This window comes from Melozone crissalis, unplaced genomic scaffold (assembly GCF_028551555.1).
Source record: "Melozone crissalis strain CALT ecotype California unplaced genomic scaffold, PUWL_Pcris_2 ptg000019l_1, whole genome shotgun sequence".
Taxonomy (NCBI): domain Eukaryota; kingdom Metazoa; phylum Chordata; class Aves; order Passeriformes; family Passerellidae; genus Melozone; species Melozone crissalis.
The window spans coordinates 6,098,243-6,119,663 of NW_026535797.1; the positions used below are offsets into that span (position 1 = coordinate 6,098,243).

At 39.4% G+C, this 21,421-nt stretch overlaps 1 protein-coding gene across 1 annotated transcript in view; it reads left to right on the forward strand.

Moving 5' to 3' along the window:
- The window catches only part of CACUL1 (CDK2 associated cullin domain 1), a 43,810-nt gene that overhangs the window by 6,565 nt on the left and 15,824 nt on the right, over positions 1 to 21,421 (forward strand). Inside the window, exons 3-5 of the mRNA XM_054277190.1 lie at positions 4,131 to 4,233; positions 12,924 to 13,019; positions 17,427 to 17,529. Coding sequence (XP_054133165.1) covers positions 4,131 to 4,233; positions 12,924 to 13,019; positions 17,427 to 17,529 — 302 coding nt within the window. The remainder of the gene's footprint in view (positions 1 to 4,130; positions 4,234 to 12,923; positions 13,020 to 17,426; positions 17,530 to 21,421) is intronic.

Consider the following 21,421-nt stretch of genomic DNA (forward strand, 5'->3'; position numbering starts at 1 on the left):
TTTTGGGGAGACAAATTGGAAAGTTATGTGAAATAAAGTACTGTTTAAATGATTAGAGTGAATAATAGGTATATATCTCCATGTTAACAGGAATAAATGCTAAAGAATTAAAATACAGAAGTGCTGAAAACACTAACATTAAAATAAACCCATCACAGTTGCTTAGTGTAGTGTCCTAGGAAATGTATTAAAGACTCAACATCCTTTTCTCCAAAGAAATTGGCATGGTAAGCAGTTGATTTAATGTATCAGAAGGCTTCTTTGTGATAGCTAATAGGAACCAATTTGGTGTGGTTGATGTGCAGAAGGAAATAGAAGCACCTGGTGCCAAGGTCCTTTGATGTAAATTGACATTTGTGTGTTTTCCCTGAGGTGTTTTGGTGTGTTCTCCCCTTGCCAAGTGCCAGGCAGTTTGAAGGACACTCCTTTGGATCTCCATTCTTGTCTGGAGAAGCTTGGGCAGTCTTGGAGCTGCAGTTTGGTTTGAAAGGGGTCTAATCACACAGCAGAACTGCCTTCAGGCTACACCAGTGCTCAGTGCTGGGGATGGTGGAGGGTTTGCTCCCCCATGACACTGCTGCTCCAAACCAAAGTGCTAAATGCTCTGGAGACCTGGCAGTTCCTTAAGAGATGAACTAAAATGGAGATGCTTGTTCGGTGGGTGGCAGATATTCAGGGTGTTGGTGAACAGGATGGAAAGGGGTGACTGCTCTGGATTTACTGCCCAGGATGCTGCTAAAACCCCTGGCCCTTGCACAACTGTGCCACTGCTGTCTTGCTTTTCTTCACCAGAGTGTTGCCTTGTGTGGAATAATGCTGCCAGCTCCAGTCACTGATGGCTGGTTTTAGAGACTTTCAGCTCTGTTATCTCATGGCCACTTCCTTTTAGCCACTCTGCAGTTTAATACTTTGGATTAAGGCAACTGTTCAGTTTTGCCCCTTAGTTCACATCGAAAACTCAAGAAACTTCTTCTTTCCCCTGTAAACTTTTGGAACTGCTTTGATCAGGACTCAGAGATCAATCATCATGTGTATAAATAATTGAGATGGCTGTTTGAATTAAGAGAGCCAGCTTTAGTGGAAGTAATCAGAATCCTTTCCCAGCTTGAAATCCCCAATGTGCAAACAGTCTGCAGTAAGAGATCTCTCAAAAGTGATCTCTGATCATGAGTAGGTGTGCAAAGTTAATTGTTTAATTATACCTAGTTATGGTTTGCAGATAGCTAGACTTCATCCTTGTCATCTTTCTACTCCTCAAAAGTTTTATTTACTGAAGGAATACTGGGTTTTGAGTTTCTCCTGGATAAGCCTTGTACATCTGGGGCACTTGGTGCAGGACTGTAATGATGCATGGATATCTGTTGCATATATTTTACTATTACCAAAGCTAAAGATTTTCCATAGTTTGGTGTTAATGGTAAAGCTGGTGTGTCAGTTTTCCTTTAAAAATTGTGTCTGGGGTTGTAATTACTCTGCCACAGTCTCTTCCAACCAGGAGATTGATTTTGGTGTTTTTTTAAAATATTTTTAGACTGTTCCTTTGATTGAGAATCTAGACAAGATAGATTGACAAGGGAAGGATAATTGATATTTAAAAAGAAGTGAATTTAATAGGGATGTTTGCTTGGAGTATTTTTGAGAATCTGTAGCAGACTTGGAGTTTAGATCTTCTCTGCTTCTGAGCCAGTTCTTTAGTCTGAAAAGTGGAATGTTTCTTGAAGTGGTTCAAACAGCTACATGTATGTATTTTTTTTCTTTACAGGGAAACTGACATGAAAATCCAGTAGTATTCTTGGTCATCTTTGTGCTGACTAAATTGAGTTTTCTATAATGCAAACTCAAATACATTATTAGATCCCCAAATATTTGGGTATTTGCTGTATTTGACATGGTCAGTGATAGCTGTAGGTGTTTACTCCCCAGCAGTGAGAGCTGGGAGATAAATTCCAAGGTGTGTATGCAGATATTTACCATGGAGCAGTTTATCTGTAAACTATCAAAGTGTCATTAGTGTTTGTTTTCAGCTGAGTCCAAAGCCTGCCTGTGCAGAGTCACTTCCGGTCATAAAAGGGTTGGATGAATTGACAGAGAGGTGTGAAGGAAGGTTTGAGATGAGGAAAACATGAGAGGCTAAGTTGTATTTCTGGAAGCCTTCACTGCCTCCCAGGTGCAGTGCAGCTTTCTGTTCCTCAGGAGAGCTTGGATATTCATCCACTGCTTGCCCTCTTCATGTGCTTTTTGGGATTTCCTTTTCCTAAAGTGTTTGGTTGTGTTAAAGAACTAACAAGCTTGTGACTTCTTTTGGGTAACATCAGGGCAAGGATGATTCACAGAATTAGCCCACAGTCAGGAACTGAAAACAGGATCTCAGAAGGAAAAGGAACCTCTAAGTAGAAGTGTTCAAATCAAATGTAAACACACCCTGTGTGTACATGGGAAGACTGGTGTTTGACTACAGAACATGTTGCAGAAATAGAGGCAGCAATAGTGTGTGTAACACTAAGGAGAAGTGTTCTTTAAATATCAGTTTGTTGCATACAAATAAAGCAGTCAGCTTGTGGAAGTGCCTGTGTACTGGTTAGCTGTGCAGCAAACAAATGGGTGGCCATCTGCTGGGGTTACCCAGCTGGCTGATTTTGTAAGAGATCACAAAAATCAGTCTCACTTTTCTTATCAGTGTTTCTCTCTTTGATCCAAACCAAACTGGTATTTTTGCTCTTAGCTAAAAGCATTATACCAAAATATCTTTTGCAGTTGCTTGTTTCAATATAGGATCTGCTATTGGTGGACTTGATATGAAAGAAAAAGAATGACCTTCACTAATAATAATATATAATATAAATAATATATAAATAATAGCAAACTAGATATGCTCAGTATTTTTAAAATATAATAACGTGAGAAGTGTAGGTTGTCTTTTGGTTTTTAACAAATAACATAGTTTACCAAATAAGCAGACTTTTGCCATCTTTGTGGTTTGCCTGTTTTTGTGCCACCTTGTCAGTAGAGAATTGGAGAGCCATAGTTCCCCTACAGAGATACACTGTGGCTGTCCCAAAGCCCCATTTGGGCTTTTGGGGCCATGTAAAGCCTGCAGAATTCAAGGCTGGGGTCTGGATCTCCCTGGAAATCATTTGTTTGCCCATGTCCTAAGATCAGTCTTTGCCTAAATTGCTTGTTCTTGGTGCAGAGGAGTGGAGAGGGGAGCAGAACAGAACAGAGATGTGACTTGCCCAGGATACCAGGTGAAGTCTCCCTGGGGCTCTTGCATTTGGCAGACACATTTTGAAATGCTGACTGAGGAGTAAAAGCTGCTTGGTACAGATGAATGTTGGTGTTAGTCCTGACAGTGATGACTACTCCAATAACATCTTGCTGAAAATAATAAATGTATTTGTTTTACAACTTGTGTAAATATGTCTTCAATGAATAGCCTTGTTTTGCACATGTTAAATTGCAATATGAAAGCAATAAAGTGTTCTTAGGAATCAAAAGTGGCACTGAAGACCAGACATAACACAGCAAAGCCATAGAATGCAGAATTATTTTTATAGCCCTTTTTCTGCATCTTTCTTCATTATGAAATTGTAGAATTTTCTTAGAATTTAAGAAAAAAATGAAGAAAGAATGGAGAAGCATGGTTGGGTCTGTAATTGTAGAACTTTTGTCATTTCTTTTTAACACTACCATGGTTTTCATGCTACTTCTATGATACTTGTTAGCATTCCCCTTCTTTTAGTGAGGGTTTTTGCCCTAGAATATTCACAGAATTGTTAAACCTGCTTATTTTAATGGAGACTTTATTCAGAAAGGAGAGGTAAAAGCAGAAGTAGGAGTGTGCTGTTGACAGAAATGTCCTGGCTGTTTGGAAGTGCACTGTAAGAGAGCTCATTGTAAGTTAAAATGAAGTTGGGGAGGGGGAATGGGATGGACACCCTGCAGCCTCCAGGGAGCCCTAAGAGCCTGCTGGAGCTCATTCCAGCCTTAGAACTGTATTTAAAAGTTCAACAATCATTCAATTAACTCTCTAATCCTCTAAATTAAAACTTGAACAGAATGTTTTGAAGTGTGTTACCCTTCATTGCAAACTGTTGTAAGTTGATTGTTTGTTCCTATATTTGTTTCTGCAGTTGTGTGTATAAGTGTGTATGCCAGCAGCATTCGGAACAGATGTATAGTGACCTAATAAAAAAGATAACTAACCACTTAGAGAGAGTCTCAAAGGAGCTGCAGGTAAGAAACTGCACAATCTACTTCTCTCTTTCCTGGGATCTGTGATTTTATCAGAGCAGTATGTAGGTGGCCCACGGAGGGGATTGTTATTATGACTGATTTACATTAAGTTAAAAAATTGTCAACTGAAAACCAACTGCTAGATCCAAAGCTTTGGCACTACCAGACCTTGGAGATCTCAACCACATGGAGAGCACTGGCTAAACATAAATATATGATATAGAATGAAAAAATGGAGAATGGGAAATCTTAAGTGTCATCTGGGATGTAAATACCTCAGTCAAAGTGATCTGAGCACATGAGATAAATGTCTGCCATTCCTGTGTAAATGTGTATGAACTGTTTATGGTTCTTGTGCAACCAAAAGCAGCACAAAAGGGAAAATCTAAAGGAAAAAATCTAAGTGAATTAAATATAGATTGTGAAGTAGAAGTTAAGAATTAATGCATACAGAGTTCTGTTATAGCTTATTCTGCATTTTTCTTGCCTATCTGTAGATGTCAGTGGTTTACAGTAGTCCTGATAGATACAGTTTGTATACCCCTATCCTTCTCTGCATCTTACCTGTGCATCCATGGTTGTTTTCACATATGTACCTTGTTGAACATTCCTTTTAGACTAGAATCTCCAGATATGTACTTGAAATTGTCATTGTTGTAGCAGCAGCAGCACTGGTTGATATTTTTTTCCCTGAAGCTTTTTTCACTTCCATAGCTGATGTTTGAGTTCTGTACTGATTTGCAGTGCATGAGGTAGAGAAGCCAAATACAAGGAAAGCCTAAACTACAGCAGCTTCTTCAGTGCTTCTAACACATTGATAACTAATTTAGGTCAGCTCAAAACAGTCTTAATACTTTAACTGCATCAGATATTTCTGGCTGAACATGCATTCCCAAAATATATAGCACTGTGATCTCTCTGATGTCCTTTTTGTTGCACTGTTTTCCTCTTGTGGCTTTCCTTACAAGAAATTTAATAGGCATGGTATTTGCTAGGTTCTTTCTTCTTTTCTCTTTTATGGTCTCTTTATTCCTCATGGAGTGACAGCCTCGGTGTTCTGTAAAAATTGCTTGAAGCTGGTGAATGTAGTATTTAAAATAAAGCCTTCCCTTGGTTCTGCTGAGCTGGTGCAGCCTTTTTTCTTCTGTTTGTGAGAACTATGAATCATTTCAGCTATACAGGTTTGGCCAGTTCTTCTGATATATCTCATAGTAATCCATGGCTTTAGTTTGATTTGAATTTGGGAATACTCCAGATTCTTTACTTGCTAATCCTTGACTCTTCTCTTCTGAGTCCTAAAACTGAGGTAGCTGATTTTAGAGTTTGCTTTAGCACATACAAGCTTAAATAATTCTGTGTAAAAACAAGGCTGCCTTCTGAAAATCAGCTTGTTAAAAGAATAATTAAGACAACTGTTTAATGCAATCTTAGCCTTGCAAAAGCTTCCTTATGTGGGTTAGACACACCTGTAATATAACACAATACCATCCTTGAGTGCATCATGTGGGTTTTGTCTGATGTGTGAGCATGACTTGGCTTTTGGATGACACATGGATCTTTTTGAGCTGCTGGAGGTAAAACTCTCATGTGCCTCAAAAAATTATTCTGTAAAGAAAGTGTTTTAGCTGTGGGTTGTGAAATCTGCTCTTAAGAAATTACTACGATATGTTTTATTACTCTGATACTTCTTTGATCTTAGTACATTTTGGTGACATTCAGTCACCTGAAATTTATGTTGAAAATGCAGTTCTAGATCTTTACTCTAGCAACAATAGCAAATTAATTTGTAAATGTTGGTTGCTTAGAAGTTTCTGGTTCCCACAGGCCAACAATGAAAAAACCTATATATGTGAATCCTTTATATATATGTGAATCCTTTTAATGCACAATTTGTGGTTTTTTGCTTTTTGACATAATCTCATTCACCTGCCAACAGTATTTAAGAGTTTTGTTTATTTGGCAAGCTATGACTTGATGCAAGTTGTTGGTTTTTAATGTTCAGAGATGTAAAGGTAGAAGAAGGAATGTTGATGTGTGTAAGGAAACAGATGGTTATAGAAACTGAAATGGCAGAAAATGCAATGTCTTTCTCTGGACAGGGCAGCACTTTCTTTGCATAGCAGTGTAACATTTAAATGGCAAGTGGGCTGCAGTGTCTGCATGTAACCAACATGCCAGAGCAAGCTGTCTCCTACAGGAACCACTCATCAACAGCCAAACCCGTAAAACCCAGATACCAAACAGTAAAAGTGGGAGCACCTCAGGGGACTGGTCAGACCTGCTCTTGCATGAATTTAGTCTTAATGGACTTTGGTTTCTCTCTTTGGGGCATTCACTGCAGAAACTCCCTATAAATATATTTATTGTCCCCCTCCCTGTGTGTGTAGCCCTGTGCTTGCCTGGCCACAGCTGGAGTCAGCAGTGATGGACACTCCTGTGTCCTGTGCTGGGACACTCAGAACAAACCCTGGTTATTCTGTGTGACTTCTGCTTTTCCACACTGCAGCACAGCTTGTGTGGTGTTGGTGTTTGTTGCCCTGTGTTCCTGAGGGATTGTTTCACAGCTTTTCAGCTTGAGAGAGTTACTGCCAGTGTCAGAGGCCACAAGGAGATGTGGCTGGGCTGGTGCATTTCTGCCTGTTGGACATGGGGTGAAGAGCAGTGAGCAGTGCCTGGTAATGGTACATTTAGAGGGGATGAATTGCTTGTCACCAGGCTGATCTGGGGCCTCCTGGATGCAAAGCCATTTCCAGCTCCCTCATTACTGTATCAGCCAGTTAATGATCCCCTCTTCAGGCTGCTGTGGAGAGACTCACAGCAAGGATTGCTGTCCTTTCCTGCAGCTGATGTCTGACTAGCTTCTCTGCATTAGTTAAGACAGAGTTTTACCATGTGGACTTTCAGTAATTGAGAATTCAATCTCCATAATTCCTAAGCTGATTGGAATTTTGGATTTTTTCAGCTTAAAAAAAATAACGTGTTGCTGCAGAAAACACAAATTAACTTGTTTCCTGTTGTCTTGAGGTCTGTGAAGCCTGTAGCATGCAGGTGATTTTTCTAAGATGCTTTATTTGGAAACATTTCACTGGTAATGGACATGGTTCATTATGTTGTGGTTTAAAATAATGTCATCTGCTTTTGTGGGTAATTGCTGAGTCATTCAGATGTATGAGGTAGGGTGGATACACAAACATATGCTTTCAAATTAAATACATCTCTTTAAAATGACTAAAACTCTATTTGCATTAGGCACTGGGGTTTCTGGCTTAATTTATTCTTATGCACTCTGATAAAGTAATTTAAAATCAAGCACTTTACCCATTAGCACTTCAGCAAAAGATGCTGGAAAGTACTCAGAGCATTGACAATCAAAATGTGCTGTGGCTTTGAGCCTCCTTGTTACAAATGTAGCTTTTTTGTACAGGTGCAGTGCAATATTTTCCTTTTAGTTAGAATAAACTCAGTGCTTCCTTTTTGAAATGATTGAGGGCTGAAAACCATTTATTTGTCATGTTCCACCTTTTATTTATCTAGAGGAGAGAAAAAAGGGGATCTGTTGTTTTCTGTTTGTGGTGGGTTTTTATGATGATGAATTATATTTTTTAATAATGAACATGATTGCACTGAGGAGTCACTGGTGTTGTAGATGATTTACATGTCTGCTGTTTGGCCCCCAGGACCTGCAGGTTTATAGTCTTTGTTGTGCAATGCCAGACAGGTTTCCTGCCTGATATTAATCCTTACGACTTCTCAGCCTTTTGTCTTGGCTCTCAAACCAGTCAGTGCAGGGTATGAAAGTATTGTCCCGCTTGCTGTTTCCTTGGGAGAATGTGTATGGGAGTCAGGTGTCCTGAGTGAGGGCTTTAAGGTGCTCAAAGAACCCTGGTAAAGGTATCAGCAAAAGCAGATTTAATATTAAAGTGAATTTATTGCTGTGAGATTCACTGAACTGAATCAGCTGACATGGATGATTTGAACTCAGATGGTTGAAACCAGAAGTGTTATAAGTGTTTGTATCTCTGTGTGTGGACATCAAAAAGATGGCTTTTGACTTGAAGTAGTAGGGGTGGCCATATTGCCAGAATTGCCATTAAAAGTGACACAACCATCAGCAAGTTAAGCTGAGAGGAGCACTCTTGTCTGCAGCTTTTTGGAAAGGCTTGTTTATCTCTGCAGCTCTGTTTATCTGTTTTGTCACACTGCACTGGGGCTGCAGACCTTGGTGCAATTACAGAAGGATACAAGTACAGCACAAATGAATCTGTATTTAATAGATAGAAAAACTTCTGAAGGTTTCTTACTGCTGCACAGTTTTGATGGTCTTTAGATACAATGTCTTTTTGTTTTACTAGCATGCAGAATGGAAATGCAACATGGCCCACAGCTGCTAACCTGCTGTGAGACAGTTACATGAGAAAATGTCATGAGGCTTTGAACAGGTTTGAGTGCAGGCTTGGCTAGGAAGACACAGTCTTTGAATCAGTTGTGCTTTGGTTTGATGTCTGTTTTTTGGAAAAGGTTTTAATACCAATGTCTAGTGAGGTAGACCTGGGCATCACCTACATTGCAAAGCAAGGTAAACAAATTATATTTTCTTGAGAAAGAACAATGAGTAGTTTAGAAGATTCAGACCACTTACATGAATAACAGGTTAATTTGTGTAGTCACAGCCATTCTCCCTTTTCACTTGGCAGGCGTGGGAGGGATGCTGCAGCATATGTGCTGGCATTTTGGCAGGGAGCATATTCCCAGGAAAATGGAGCTGCCCATTCACCATAGGAATGAATGTAAGCTCCACTACACATACTGCTGGTTGTGCCAGACAACTCTTCAGAAACAGATTAACTTTGTGTTCCTCAAGCACAGAACTGCTTCTCTCTTTCTTTCTTGTGAGCTGTTTGTGAGTTGTTTTGAGCCAGCAGCTGCCTTCTGATTTCATATGTTCAGTTTATGAATGATATTGAGACTGGTTTTCAAGCTCAAAAAATCCGTATCTTTTTGAGATGCATAGTTTCTTGCCCACAAGTGCCTTGAAATGCCTGGATATTAGATTTCAGATAAGGACAGGGTAATTTAGTGCCTAGGATCTCCAGCTGCTTGTTTTGTTTGACTGTGTCTTGTATGTAATCCATTCCCAAATGTGTTTTCTTGTTACTTCTCATTTCTGTTGGTGCTGAGATGTCCACTGTGGTGTGTACGGAGATGAAATTGTGTCTTGAACATCAGCTTTTAAACAGCAGCCATAGTATTTTATTCTAAGAAGCAGTTGGCTCACAACCAAGCTGAAGATGTTAAGCAAATGCAACTGCATCAGTTTGAGAAATCCAGCCAAGCATTCAATGCTCCTGTTAACAGACACACAATACAATTGTTGCTGGAAACCTGTTCTTAACCCTACAAGTGGTAGATAAGAGCAAATGTAGTAGAGGATTTAAACTGTCTGCCTGTATTGAGTGTTTTTTTAAAACCCTCAATCAATCAAACAATCCAAAAAACCAACAAACTTAAAAAAAATACCATCCCCAACCCCCTGAATTGACAGTTTGATTCAGGATGAGGAGTGAAGGAATGAGGGATTCTCTTCTTTCCTGGAAAACCTTAAGCTAGGAGTGTGCATTTTGTATATTTGAATACCTTCTGTAATACATCCCTCAGGTAAGATAGGAGTGGGTTGAAACACTTAATAGTTGCTGGGGAGTTGTAAGAAGTAAATGTCAGGCTTAATTCTGCCCCATCCCTTGTAATTTAAACAGCTGAATGTATGCATTCTCTTTTTTTGGACTAGGACCAGGAATAAAAAGTGTCAGCCAAAGCAGTTTTTTTTTTTTTTTTTTTTTTCTTGTAATAGCTATATCTGAATAAATATAGATTTTAAATGCAAGTTGGGCTGTTTGATGGCCACTTAATATAAAAATCTTACCAACTTCTATTTACTCTTGAATTTGTTGCCATGTGCTGCTTTTTAGTTTACAAAACTCAAATAGTTTATATAAAACTGTTCCAGCTCCAGTTACTGTCCTGTAAATGTCAGTGTAGAGATGTGGAGAAAGATCCTGTGCTGAAGCAAATAATTGATTTCAGCCTGGCAGTTTGGTGCAGCTGTACAGTAACACTGTGATGAACAGAAAACAGATGGTTCTGTTTTCCCCACACAGATTACAGTAATTCATAGATGAGCTGTGAAAATACCATTATTGATTTCTCTTTGGCTTGGGTATTTTGGTAGTTTACAAGTCAAGCTTTAGTTGAGCAGGGTTTGATTGTCAGTCTTGCTATTTTTTTTTGTTGTTGTCCATTGCTGTTACTGTCTTGGCTATTTGGGCTTGGCATGAAACACTATCAGGAGAATTAAACAGAAAAGTGACATGCCATGCTGATAAAGCAGCCAGCACCATAATTTCTGCATTGCAGAGGTTAAAACCAAGGCCTGGTACTTGCCTGACACTAGTGAGACACTTCTCTGAAGCCATCAGCCTCTCTTAGCTTTGTCTTTATCCAGAGCAGTTGTTTTCCACTTGACTGCAAGGCAAAGGGTTGACAGCTCCCAGGTATCCTTCCCTGAGAGGCTCCTGAGGGCATTCTCATGAACAGCCTCCCTTCCTGTGACACCTTTGGGAGCTGAGCTAGCAGAGTTCCCATCTGCAGAGGGGAAAAAAAGATATCAGTGCTTATATCCCCTGTCAAAAGTGTGCCAGGCTGGCTGCACACATTGCCTGGGATCAAATCTCCACTGCCCAGACAGCTTCTGACTGTAGTTTTTCTTGTTGGCTTTATTATTGTTTTGTTTTTTTAATGAAAATGGCAATCTATCAGTGAGAGAAGAGTGGTGCCCTGTGTCAGCCTATGGTCTCCTTTTGTCTGACGTGTTCTTGCAAGTAGAATTTTCCTTTTTCTTTAATCTTAGAAGCTGTATACAAATCAGAGGGTATAACCATATTTAAAGTTGAGGTTGAAAAGGAGTGAAGCAGGAATACATACTGCTTAGAATGCAGATTTCATTGCATGTTATTTGCAACAAATTGTATATGTAGCTATATATGAAAGGGAGTCCTTGGAGCTCATAGCCACTTTTATATGTTGTTGGCATTTTTGAACTAAAATTTGTTTGGCCACCTCTGAGAACTGCATTTGCAATAAGATTAAAACCTTATGATCAAAATGAGGAATAACTATATATAGCCTTTGGCAACTGCATATGGAATAACACTCTTTCTTCCTTTGCCAGTTTTGCTTTCCTTTCTGAACTGTCTGCTCTGTTGGTGTTTGCTGTGAAAATTACCCACGTGTTCATTAAGCATATTAAGAAGGGAGGCAAAAGAAGCTATTTTAAGGTGGGAAAAAAGTAATAAATTTAGAATACTTCATAGAGCAAAATATCAGCATAAATTTTGACTTTTCTCTTAGGGCTGCTGGTGAATGTCCATACAAAAGCTGAAAAATGTGAAGATGGCTTTAAGTTCTGATAAGGTGGTCAAGGTGCAGCTAAGCCTTGAGTGTTCCTTGTGACACAGATGCTTTGGCTTTAGGGAAATCTTTGAACTTGTTTTCTTGCAAAGTCCCAGTTACTGCTGTATTCTGCATCTTCTCTTGGCTTGGTGCTGTCAGAGGGGAAATCAGTGCAGGGGAAGAGAAGTTTTGCTTCTCATTGGCAAGCAACACTTTGCCCTTGGGTTTGTGTAGGTGTATCTGTATATGTGAGCAGTAGGAGCTCAGGCAGCCACCCAGCCCCTCTGGAAAGACCAAAGAGGGGTTGGGCCAGAGGTAGGGCAGTGTAAGGGGGAGGATTGGGGTGGAGAAGTGGATAGTAGAGGAAGACATTGCTGTAGCTCCACTTGCAGCTGTGGGTATCCAAGTGCACTCCTGAATGCTCCAGTGCAGCTCCCCTGCAGGCCTCCAAATGGATATTGTACCAGAAACAGTGCTTGGTGCTTCCTGTTCTTCTGGTTCTCCTCTCAATTTAACTTCACCTGCTGCTCTTTTAAGTGCCTTATCCCCTTCTTTGGGAAATAGGGTATTGTAGCCATAAAATAACCATTCAGGTTTTGTGTAGCCAGGTTTAGGCTGAGACTCCAGGGGATGCTGTGTGCTGGAGCACGGCTGGATTTCCACAGGCCTAACCTGGAGCATGAGCCCTGAATGCAGAATTCTCTCTGAAGATGTTGCTTCTTTGTGGAGCTGAACCTGAGATAACCCAGCAGTGACTTAGAAAGGTTTTCTGTGGAGGGCAGCATTCCCTGGAGCAATGCTGCAAAGCTTAATGCCACCCTGCTCTGGTGGAATGAAAGCTCAGGGGGGTGGGAGCACTCTCTGCAGCACTTGTGCACATTTGGTTATGGATTCTAGGCATGACAGCTGGTGCTTTCAAAACAAACCTCTGTTCTTTAAAAAGCAATGTTTTTATTTGCATATGCTAAATGTCAGCTTGTTACAGGCTCACTGTATTTCTTGTTGAATGGACCTTGTGCTGGGCCCTGATGTATAGTCCTAGGAAAACCTAGTTAATAAAGAGAGATTGGTTTTGCTGGAGGGAGTTAGAGCAGAAACTCTGGAATGATGTGTGGCTTGCTTTGTGTGATCCTAGTGTATCAAATCCTTTGTAGTTGTTTGAGTTTGCTATGAAAGCATAGCCCATGCTGTTCCAGATCTTTCTCTTGTTCAAATTCCAACCTGACTTTTACGGTTTCTTGCAGGCCAGCCCTCCAGATCTCTATATTGAAAGATTTAACGTAGCTCTTGGACAGTATATGGGAGCATTGCAGAGCATTGTGCCTCTTTTCATATATATGGTAAGTTTTAGAAAATTCTTTTCAAATAAATATGTCCATACACGAGATACTAACTGAAAATGAAAAGGATAAAATGTAGCTATAATAACTTCTGACATGTAAAACTTAAGATTTGTGCCTAGTTTTGGTGCCTAACAATACTGATCAAATTGTATGGGGGGAGAAAGGGGAAGCCATGCTTTTTAAATGCAGAGTTTTGCAGTTTGAGATTTGCCCTAATACTTCTTTCCTGGGAGTGGGGAGCATGGTTTTGATTTTAAATGGAAAAAAGCCATCTCAAATAGTTCATTATGGATATCTTTTTGTACAGACATCATTTATTGACTTGTTAAATTTTGGCTTCTTAGTTTGGGCAGGTTGTGGAGATGATTATTTTTTGCTTTCAGATAGTACAGATTCAAAAAAGACAGGAAGAAAAGTGGCTTGGAAATGTCTTCATCATTTGATAAAGCAATTCAGAGTGTTGGATGGAGGAAGCCAAAATAATGTTCATAGCACTGTCAGGTGTACTTGGAATGGTTCACAAACCAATAATTTGCATCCTTTTTGTCAAAGTACCAAAACTTTTTTTTAGAGGTAATTAATGACTTAAGCTTGAAATTTGTCCTTCTCCCAGAAACTGTCTTTGTTTTGGCATCACTTAGAAATGAAAAAAAGAAAAATAAAAAAAGATTAAATAAACCTCAAACTCTTCAAAGTTTTTCTCATTGGTAATTTCACAGAGTTTGGGAAGCCTTTAGGAGGCTCTCCTGTGTCTCAGTGAATTTCAGTAACTTGCTACAGTATTTTGGCATTGTTACCATACAGATTTGTTGCATTAAAAGAGGAATTTGCCTTTCTTGAGCTTGGTGTCTTCTAGTCTGCTCTTTTATCTGGTTCTGTTACCTGGCAGTTCCTCCTGCTGCCAAAAGCAGCGCTGACTTGGCTCAGCTGGTTTAGAAGGCTGATGGCAAATTAGCTGTCACACTTTTTCACTGAAATAATTTCAGTGTTGTGCACGATGTGGGAAATGTGGCTAGAGAAGTCAGGGTGAAAAATATGTTTCTTAGTTTTTTTCTGTGTGCACTTGGAAGTACTTTAATGTACAGTTACTCTTAAAATCTTACATTATAGTGTCTAACCAAGTTTTCTCATACAGCAACAACAGTTTCCTCTCTCTGGTCCAAAAGTACAATTGAAAAACAACTGCAGGAGGTGAAAGCCTAATTACAGTCTAAATTACAGCTCTGCAGTTCCTTTAATAGATACTTTTCAAAGCATTTTGAAGTGGACCAAGTTGTTAAACTCTGCCTTTATGTCAGAGGTGAGGAGAAGCTTTCCATTTCTGTGATTGCTTTAATCAGGGGTTTCCAAGGCTGTTGAGTTGCTCTTGAGGACTTTGTTCTGAAAGGATAATTATATTGCTGCTTAGGAAAACTTTTAATATGCATTTAAATATTTTTAAAATCTATGAAGCTGAGGAAAAACTAAAGTTTTTATGTAGAACTGGAATATGATATCATACTTTGTCTTATTCTTGTGTGTCCTAAAAGCAGCAGCAGCATTTTTCTTTCCTGATCCATACCAAAGCAGGAAAGGTGATTTCTTACCTTGGGTGTGTATGGTGACCAAGGAGTGGTTCCAGGCTTATCAAGAGGGGTGGCTGAGAGGACTGACCTTGCTACTGAGGGAGTTTTCTTCTTCCTTCTTTTGCTGAGAGCACTTTGTTTTTTCACATGGTGATGGATTTTTTCAGTCTTAGGCTGCTGCAGCAGATTTATCAGAAAAGCACAGAGGCCAAATGACCCTCTGAGATTCTGTGGGTTTAGGCTCCTTCAGTAGTTCAGGGATGTAACTGAAGGTGAAGCAAACAAAACTGGAAGTCAGCTTCATACACAGTGCTTTGTTCCTTGCAGAAAACTGTTTTGTAAATTTAAGTGAGATTTTTCTAGGTGCTTACAGATTGTACATATCACAGTGTGCTACACACATGAATGAAAAAATATTTCCATTTGAATAAAATATAAAATTTTGATGATATATTTTTCTTATAGAATCTCATTTTTTCATTTTACTTTGAGATATAGCTGAAAATCTGTTGTCATGTTACATGAGCCTAACATTTGTGAGCACTGTGCTTTTGGGATGGTTAAAATTTTTTCATTGCCTCTAAAATATTGTTATCCTTACTGAGTGATATTGCATTTTGTTGCTTATCAGCTAGAGGGCATTTTGTGTGTGTCTATACACAAATATATGTGAGCATGATGTGATAAGCACACCTATGTTCTGTGTTTTCTTCTTTCAAGTACTTACTGATCTCCTCTTAATATTAATTGAGTTTTATCTTGTCAGATTTGCCAGATTGCTTTATCATAAGGTCTTTTGTAGAATTAGTGTTTGTATCATACCTGACCTTCTCAGTTCCTCACATCTGCTTACCTTTTTACATGTCAGTTAGACCTTTATGTGACTTTTTTTTCAAGAAATACTGGCACGGTGTATAATTTATCACTGGTAGTGACAAGTTATATAGAAAATCTTCCTGATTTACCCCTAACAAGAGGGAGGGAGGTGCCAGCTCTTCTGCTCTCTCCTTTCAGCACTGTGGGTTGGAAATGAAGTACTTCAGTTAGATGCTTTTTCACTGTCTATTTAAGCTCACAAAAGTGGTACATCTTTTTGGAAAGGTGTTTCCAAGTAAGCAAATGTGAAGAGTATTTTACATTTCTTCTGGGTTTGTACTGTCTGGTAACTGCTGGGTTGTGGGGTTTTTTGTTGCTTTTCTAGTAACGAAATTACTAGAATTAAAAGTTTAGGCTTTCCAGCCCCTGAGCAAAACAAAGCATCATAATTTGCACATCTTGTGCAAACTGGTTTAGGAAAATGTTCTGGTGAAAGGCTGTAGTGTGGTGTGTAGCTTAACATTTCCTTGAAGTGTATCTTTAATTACTGTGCGTTTCTGTTGCAATGGAAATTCACCATTCACCAAAAGCATTACCAATAAGTGAGTCTGTTTTTAATTAGGATGTTCTGTCTGCAGAGCCTTTCCCTCAATCTCTGTTCACAGCCCAGGTGAGGGGAAACAACTGAGTCCTAGTCCCTGATTAAACTTCTACAGGGAGGATAAATTCAGGGTAGCAGAGGCAACCACCAGCAGCAAGTTTTGTAAATTTAATGAAAACATCTTTTTAAGACTGTTGTCCATCACTGCAACAAACTTAAACTACAATAGGGACATATATTCAGCCCTCAGAATATATGTATTGCCTTTGTTCTACCAGGCAATCTTTATTAAAAGTAAATAACTGCTGGTGAATGTTCTCTCACAGGTTTAAGGGTTTCTGTCTGGACAGATTGTTATGGTGTGTTTGTAGTTCTGGTAATGGCTCAGAGAATGGGTTTCACACAAAAACATGAAGATTGCTCTGTGTTCTGAGAGTTCTGGTTTTGTTAAATCCTTTAGTGAATAGGAGAAAAACTTGATTTAAAAGCATGGAAAAACCTTCTCCCTTAAGGTTTTCTTCTAGTAAATCTCTCAGATAAGTGTTCCTGTGGATTATTTTTGAGTTGATTTTCTGTTAGATTGTCTGTTTAACTCTTTTACGCCATTTGTCCAAATTAGTTAATTCAGCTGTTCCACTTCCAAGTTAGCTTTTTAATGTGAGGAGATTTATCTTGAAGCAAATTTTTCCCCCCAGCTTTTAAAGCACGTCTATGAATAAGACACACAGAAGAAATCTTGCTATTAATTGCAGAAAATGGAACATTGATACCAAATAGTACATGAGGTCTTGGGACCCTGGAGGAACTCATGAATAGAATTATCTTTGAATTTCCCTCAAAGAGATGAATTCTTTATTAATGCTGAATTGGTCAAAGTAATAGAATCCTAAAAATTTAATGTAGTTCACTTATGTGTAGTTTTGTATGCATCACTTATTTCCACAGCTGATTCATTCTGACTAGCTGTCCTCTGAGATTGTCAATGAACCACAGAAGTGGATAGTTGTGCTGATGTTTTATTATTGTAACCCATCTATTTTAATGGTTAGTTATTGGAAAAAAATATTTTCTTTTGTTGCAAATTTCATGTCCAGCTGTATTTTGGTGCTAATAGAATTGAAGTTCTAAAATGAAGTGTTCTGTATACAGGCTCTCCAGTCTGGATCAGTATGGGGTATAGCTGTAGATACAGAAAATAAAGTACATATGTATGGCTGTATGTAAGTAGGTTTGTCACCCATGTTTTTTTGTTGTACAGAAATGTTCTATTTAGTTTAAATGCAGTCACCAAGGAAACACTTTACAGGTGAAATATTCTACAGCTTTCATATTCTGAACTGGTTTTATTCAGGGAGAAAAAATAAGTTTCCTTTTTTTGCTGTTATGAGAAACAAACTTGAAAACTTCTGTCTTGTTTTCCAGAATAAATTTTACATAGAAACCAAGCTAAACAGAGACTTAAAAGATGACCTTATAAAGCTGTTTACGGAACATGTTGCAGAAAAGCACATTTACAACCTAATGCGTAAGTACAGCTGCTGGATTTGTCTTAAAATGGAAAGAGACAGGCTTCAGATACTGTGGAGATCCACAGCAAAAGATACCAGTGCTTTCAGATACTGTGGAGATCCACAGCAAAAAGGGATAAAATGCCAAATATTCATAAACCTCAATACTTTGAGGCATGAGGAAATGTGACACACCTCAGCTTATTTATTTCAGAAATCTGACTTTGTATGAAGTAATGTTTTGCTTGAGATCTGGGAGATCCAATATTTATTTTCCCTTGTGACTTGTGATTATGGCAAAACGAGCATTTTATTGTTCTGTTGTTTATGCTGCTACTTTTCAACTTCATTACCAAAATACTGACAGGTGTCATTAAGAAGGTGGTGTGGTCAAAGAGCTGTGCCACCTCTGTGGTTATTGCCATGGTGTGCTGGAGTGCTGCTGTGGGTGTGAGCTGCAGAATGCTGCCAGCAGTTTGTCTCTTGGGTTAATGGGTTAATGCAAATGTCATGTGCTGCAAGTGACAGCCACAGGAGCACTGAAGGGGAAGTGTGACTCCTGTGGTGAGCCACGGTGTTTGTGTGAAACCTGGTACCCCTGGCAGGGTTTGTGTGGGCACAGGGAGCTGCTGCTGGCCTGCCTGGCCCCTCAGAAGGGCAGCTGGCCAAGCACTGGAGCAGTGGGAATGCTCCTTTTGTCTTTGCTTGGGTAGCAATGCCCTGCTCTTTCCAGGCAAGGGCTGGGGAAAGGAGTTGGGCTGTTGTTTCAGGCTCACTGAGAGGAGAATTCCTGGCTGAGGGATGGGTGACCAGAGTGACCTTGCAGGGAGCCTGGCACCCGACAGGGATGGGAGATCATCAGCTATGATGAAGTCTTGCCATCTGGAAAAGCGACACTAGGAGCAGATCACATCACCTTAAAAATAGCAGAACAATGAGAAATGCCCAGCCATGGGCCTGATGCTTTATTTTGTGCTAAAGAGAATTACTGGTATGAAACCTGGTAAGATGATTGCTGCAACAAGGTCATGGAAAATTTAGCTGATGATTGCCTTAAAACATGGGCATTTTTCAGGCAAAGAATTTTTTTTCCAGTGGCAAGGCAAAGGTGTAACAGTGGATAAACCTCTGACAAAGGTGATGTCAGATGTGTTGCTGCTAAGTAATTAACTTTCTGCAGTGATAATAGCAGAATCAAGTAGAAATTGCTGATGAACTGTTGAAAGGAAAAGACCTATGGTGTTTTGTGTGTGTGGAATCAGAAATACTTTTCTCCAGCTCTGTTAAATGCAGAAGTAAAATGAAAAAAAAAAAAAAGGGAAAAATAAAGGTAAGCTGTTTGTGTTGCTGTATATGAAGTCACTTGTTTAATGGGCAAGAGGTTCATTTCCTTGGGTTCAATTCAGTCTGACCATCAGTTTATTAAAGCTAAGTTATTTGGGTTTTATCTCCCTCCTAAGTAAGATGATAAATACTGACAGGCATGAACTCCTAGCTGTGATCTGATTTAATTAAATCTTGGATAAGAGGATCTATAAATTGAGTTAAAGTATGCCTAAATAAAATTTTAAATTTGCTAACAGGTTATTGGCAAATAATTGAAGATACATTGCACATGATGTAGTACTGCAGATATGCTGAAAAACTTCTAGTATTGTATTTTTTTCTGTCTTTCTCAGCTGTTTTTTCTAGCTTCCTGAAATTCAAACCAAAATAGATGAATAGTATCTTGCTCTTTGGAAATGTAAGGGCTCTATGAAAATAGAATGCAAGTCAGTGTTTGTTACTTTGCTTCTCAATGTCAGTGTGTGGTGCTCTGCTGATATTTGATACAGATTTGGTTCAGCAAAAAAATGTTTCTCTGTTGTGAGGAGAAAAGAGTACAAATGTGGAGGGGGATACTTTGGAAATTAAAGTAAAGGAAATTGTGATTGGTATGGAGAAATGGAATCCTGGGGCTGTTTTGTAAAGAGATGCTGCAACTGCAGCTTTAGTGAGAGGAAGCATGCCTTCCCTCTGTTTGAAGGTAAAATCACATTACAAAATTGGTTTAATCCATTTGTGATCTAGACTTGGAGAGTCAGAGTAACATCTGCTCTCTCTCCTGAAATTTGTTGCTATGTTTGTACAAAGTGGGTTTTGTTTATAGTACCTTGTCATTCTCTCAGAGCCTGGAAGCTGACATTTCTGTTTGAAGCTGTGTTCAGGAAGGACTGTAAGTACATTTCAGGTTCATTTGATTTTTGAAAAAAATCCTGCTCTACTCCAGAAAGAGAGGGGGGAGAAGCCAGAAGAGCGGTGCAGGCCCAGTCTCTCCCTTGGCATTGGATCTCACTCAGATTCCCCCAGGCTGTCCCCTCATTCCTGCTCTGCCTGCTGGGGGCGGGAAGGTGCAAGATCAACGCCTGTCCCTGTGCTGGGAGCACTTCTCTGAGCACTTGGTTGCAAAAATTAGAGTGATCAAGGTGTGGGAATATTCCCTAAGTGAACATTACTTTGGCAAATTTTTCCTGTACCAATTTGCTTCCATTTGGGGTTTGATAGATGATTTTTTTTAAAAGCACTTGACTATCTGGAGGACTTCTCATTAGTTAAAGTAAATACATAATAAAACCCCACAATACACAGATCCATGAACACAGCTGTTTGTGAAACACTTTTACACTCACACATTTATCAAGTCAGTGCTCTTCAAATTAAAGTGGGTACATTTGAACTAAGTGAATATAACCTGATTGTTTTCTTTACAAAGCCAAAGCTGGCTCTTGCTGATAAGACTGCTGCTTTCAATGGCTTGGGAGAGGTGCTGTGTGCAGAACTGCTTAACTGAATGTAACAAGCAAAGATACAGCATCTTATTTACAGGCAGCTTCAGAAATGAGTGTGGGAGGGGGAGAAGGTGCAGATAATATCCCCATGTCACCAGGGAAAGGGGTGGTGGAGAATGTAGTTTTTGTTCCTGCTACAGTCCTGCATGAGGTGACTTGTAAGCAGAAAAACTCAGAAATAGGTTTATTTTCTCCTTATGCAGCCATTGTCTCTTCTGATAGTGCTGCAATGTAATGTCTGTGCCCTGGAAACATCCTGCCTGTTTATTCTTGTCTAGAAAAATGGCAATTACTGTGTGAAAGTGAATAGCAGCTCCTGAAACTCTCTACTGCTGGTACTTGCAGTAGGTAAAATTCAATGGCAGAGTATTTGTTAGCAACTGCAATTCTTCTCCTTGTGGATATTGGCAGCTTAGTGCCCAAACCAAGCTTGCTTTTGAATCTAACAAAAGAGGAAAAGCCATTAAGAGCATAGTGTTGTGTCTCCTTGGTGGAGAGATCATTTGGGTTTAAATTACAAGAGTTTGCAAGCATTCCTGTTCTCTTCCTGAAAACTGAGGAAAGGGAGGTGAATGCTAGACTGTAATCCTGCTCTGGGAGGTCGATGATGTTCCCATACTAAAAAAAAGGCAACAGAAAGTTAAGCTGGTCATGGAGGTGAAAGCTGTTTTAGAGGACAGTTTTCCCCTCCTTCCTTCTCCTAATTCCTTGTTTTAGTACTTCAATCATTTATATTTGTGTGTGTAGGGCTGTTTCTTGCCTTACATGTTCCTGTTTTGAGTTCAGTAAATGTCTTTTGCTTGAAAGAGCAATGTGCTGGTACAGATCATTCAGTACAAGTTGGGTCTTCCCAAAAAAAACATCTGCCTGCACTTTTATACAGTAGTTATTCAACTGGGAAGGCAGGTGACTTTTATCAGAGGGAAAATATCTTTGTGCAGCCCTTCTGATTTTGTTCTTGTTGCCTGGGGTAATTACAGAATTAGCCACTGAAGCCTGAGCACACTGAGTGGTTACTGTGTGTGGGCAGTTGCAGAATGTAAGTCTTTATGTCAGTGCCTGTGTGAGTTCAGAGCTAAAA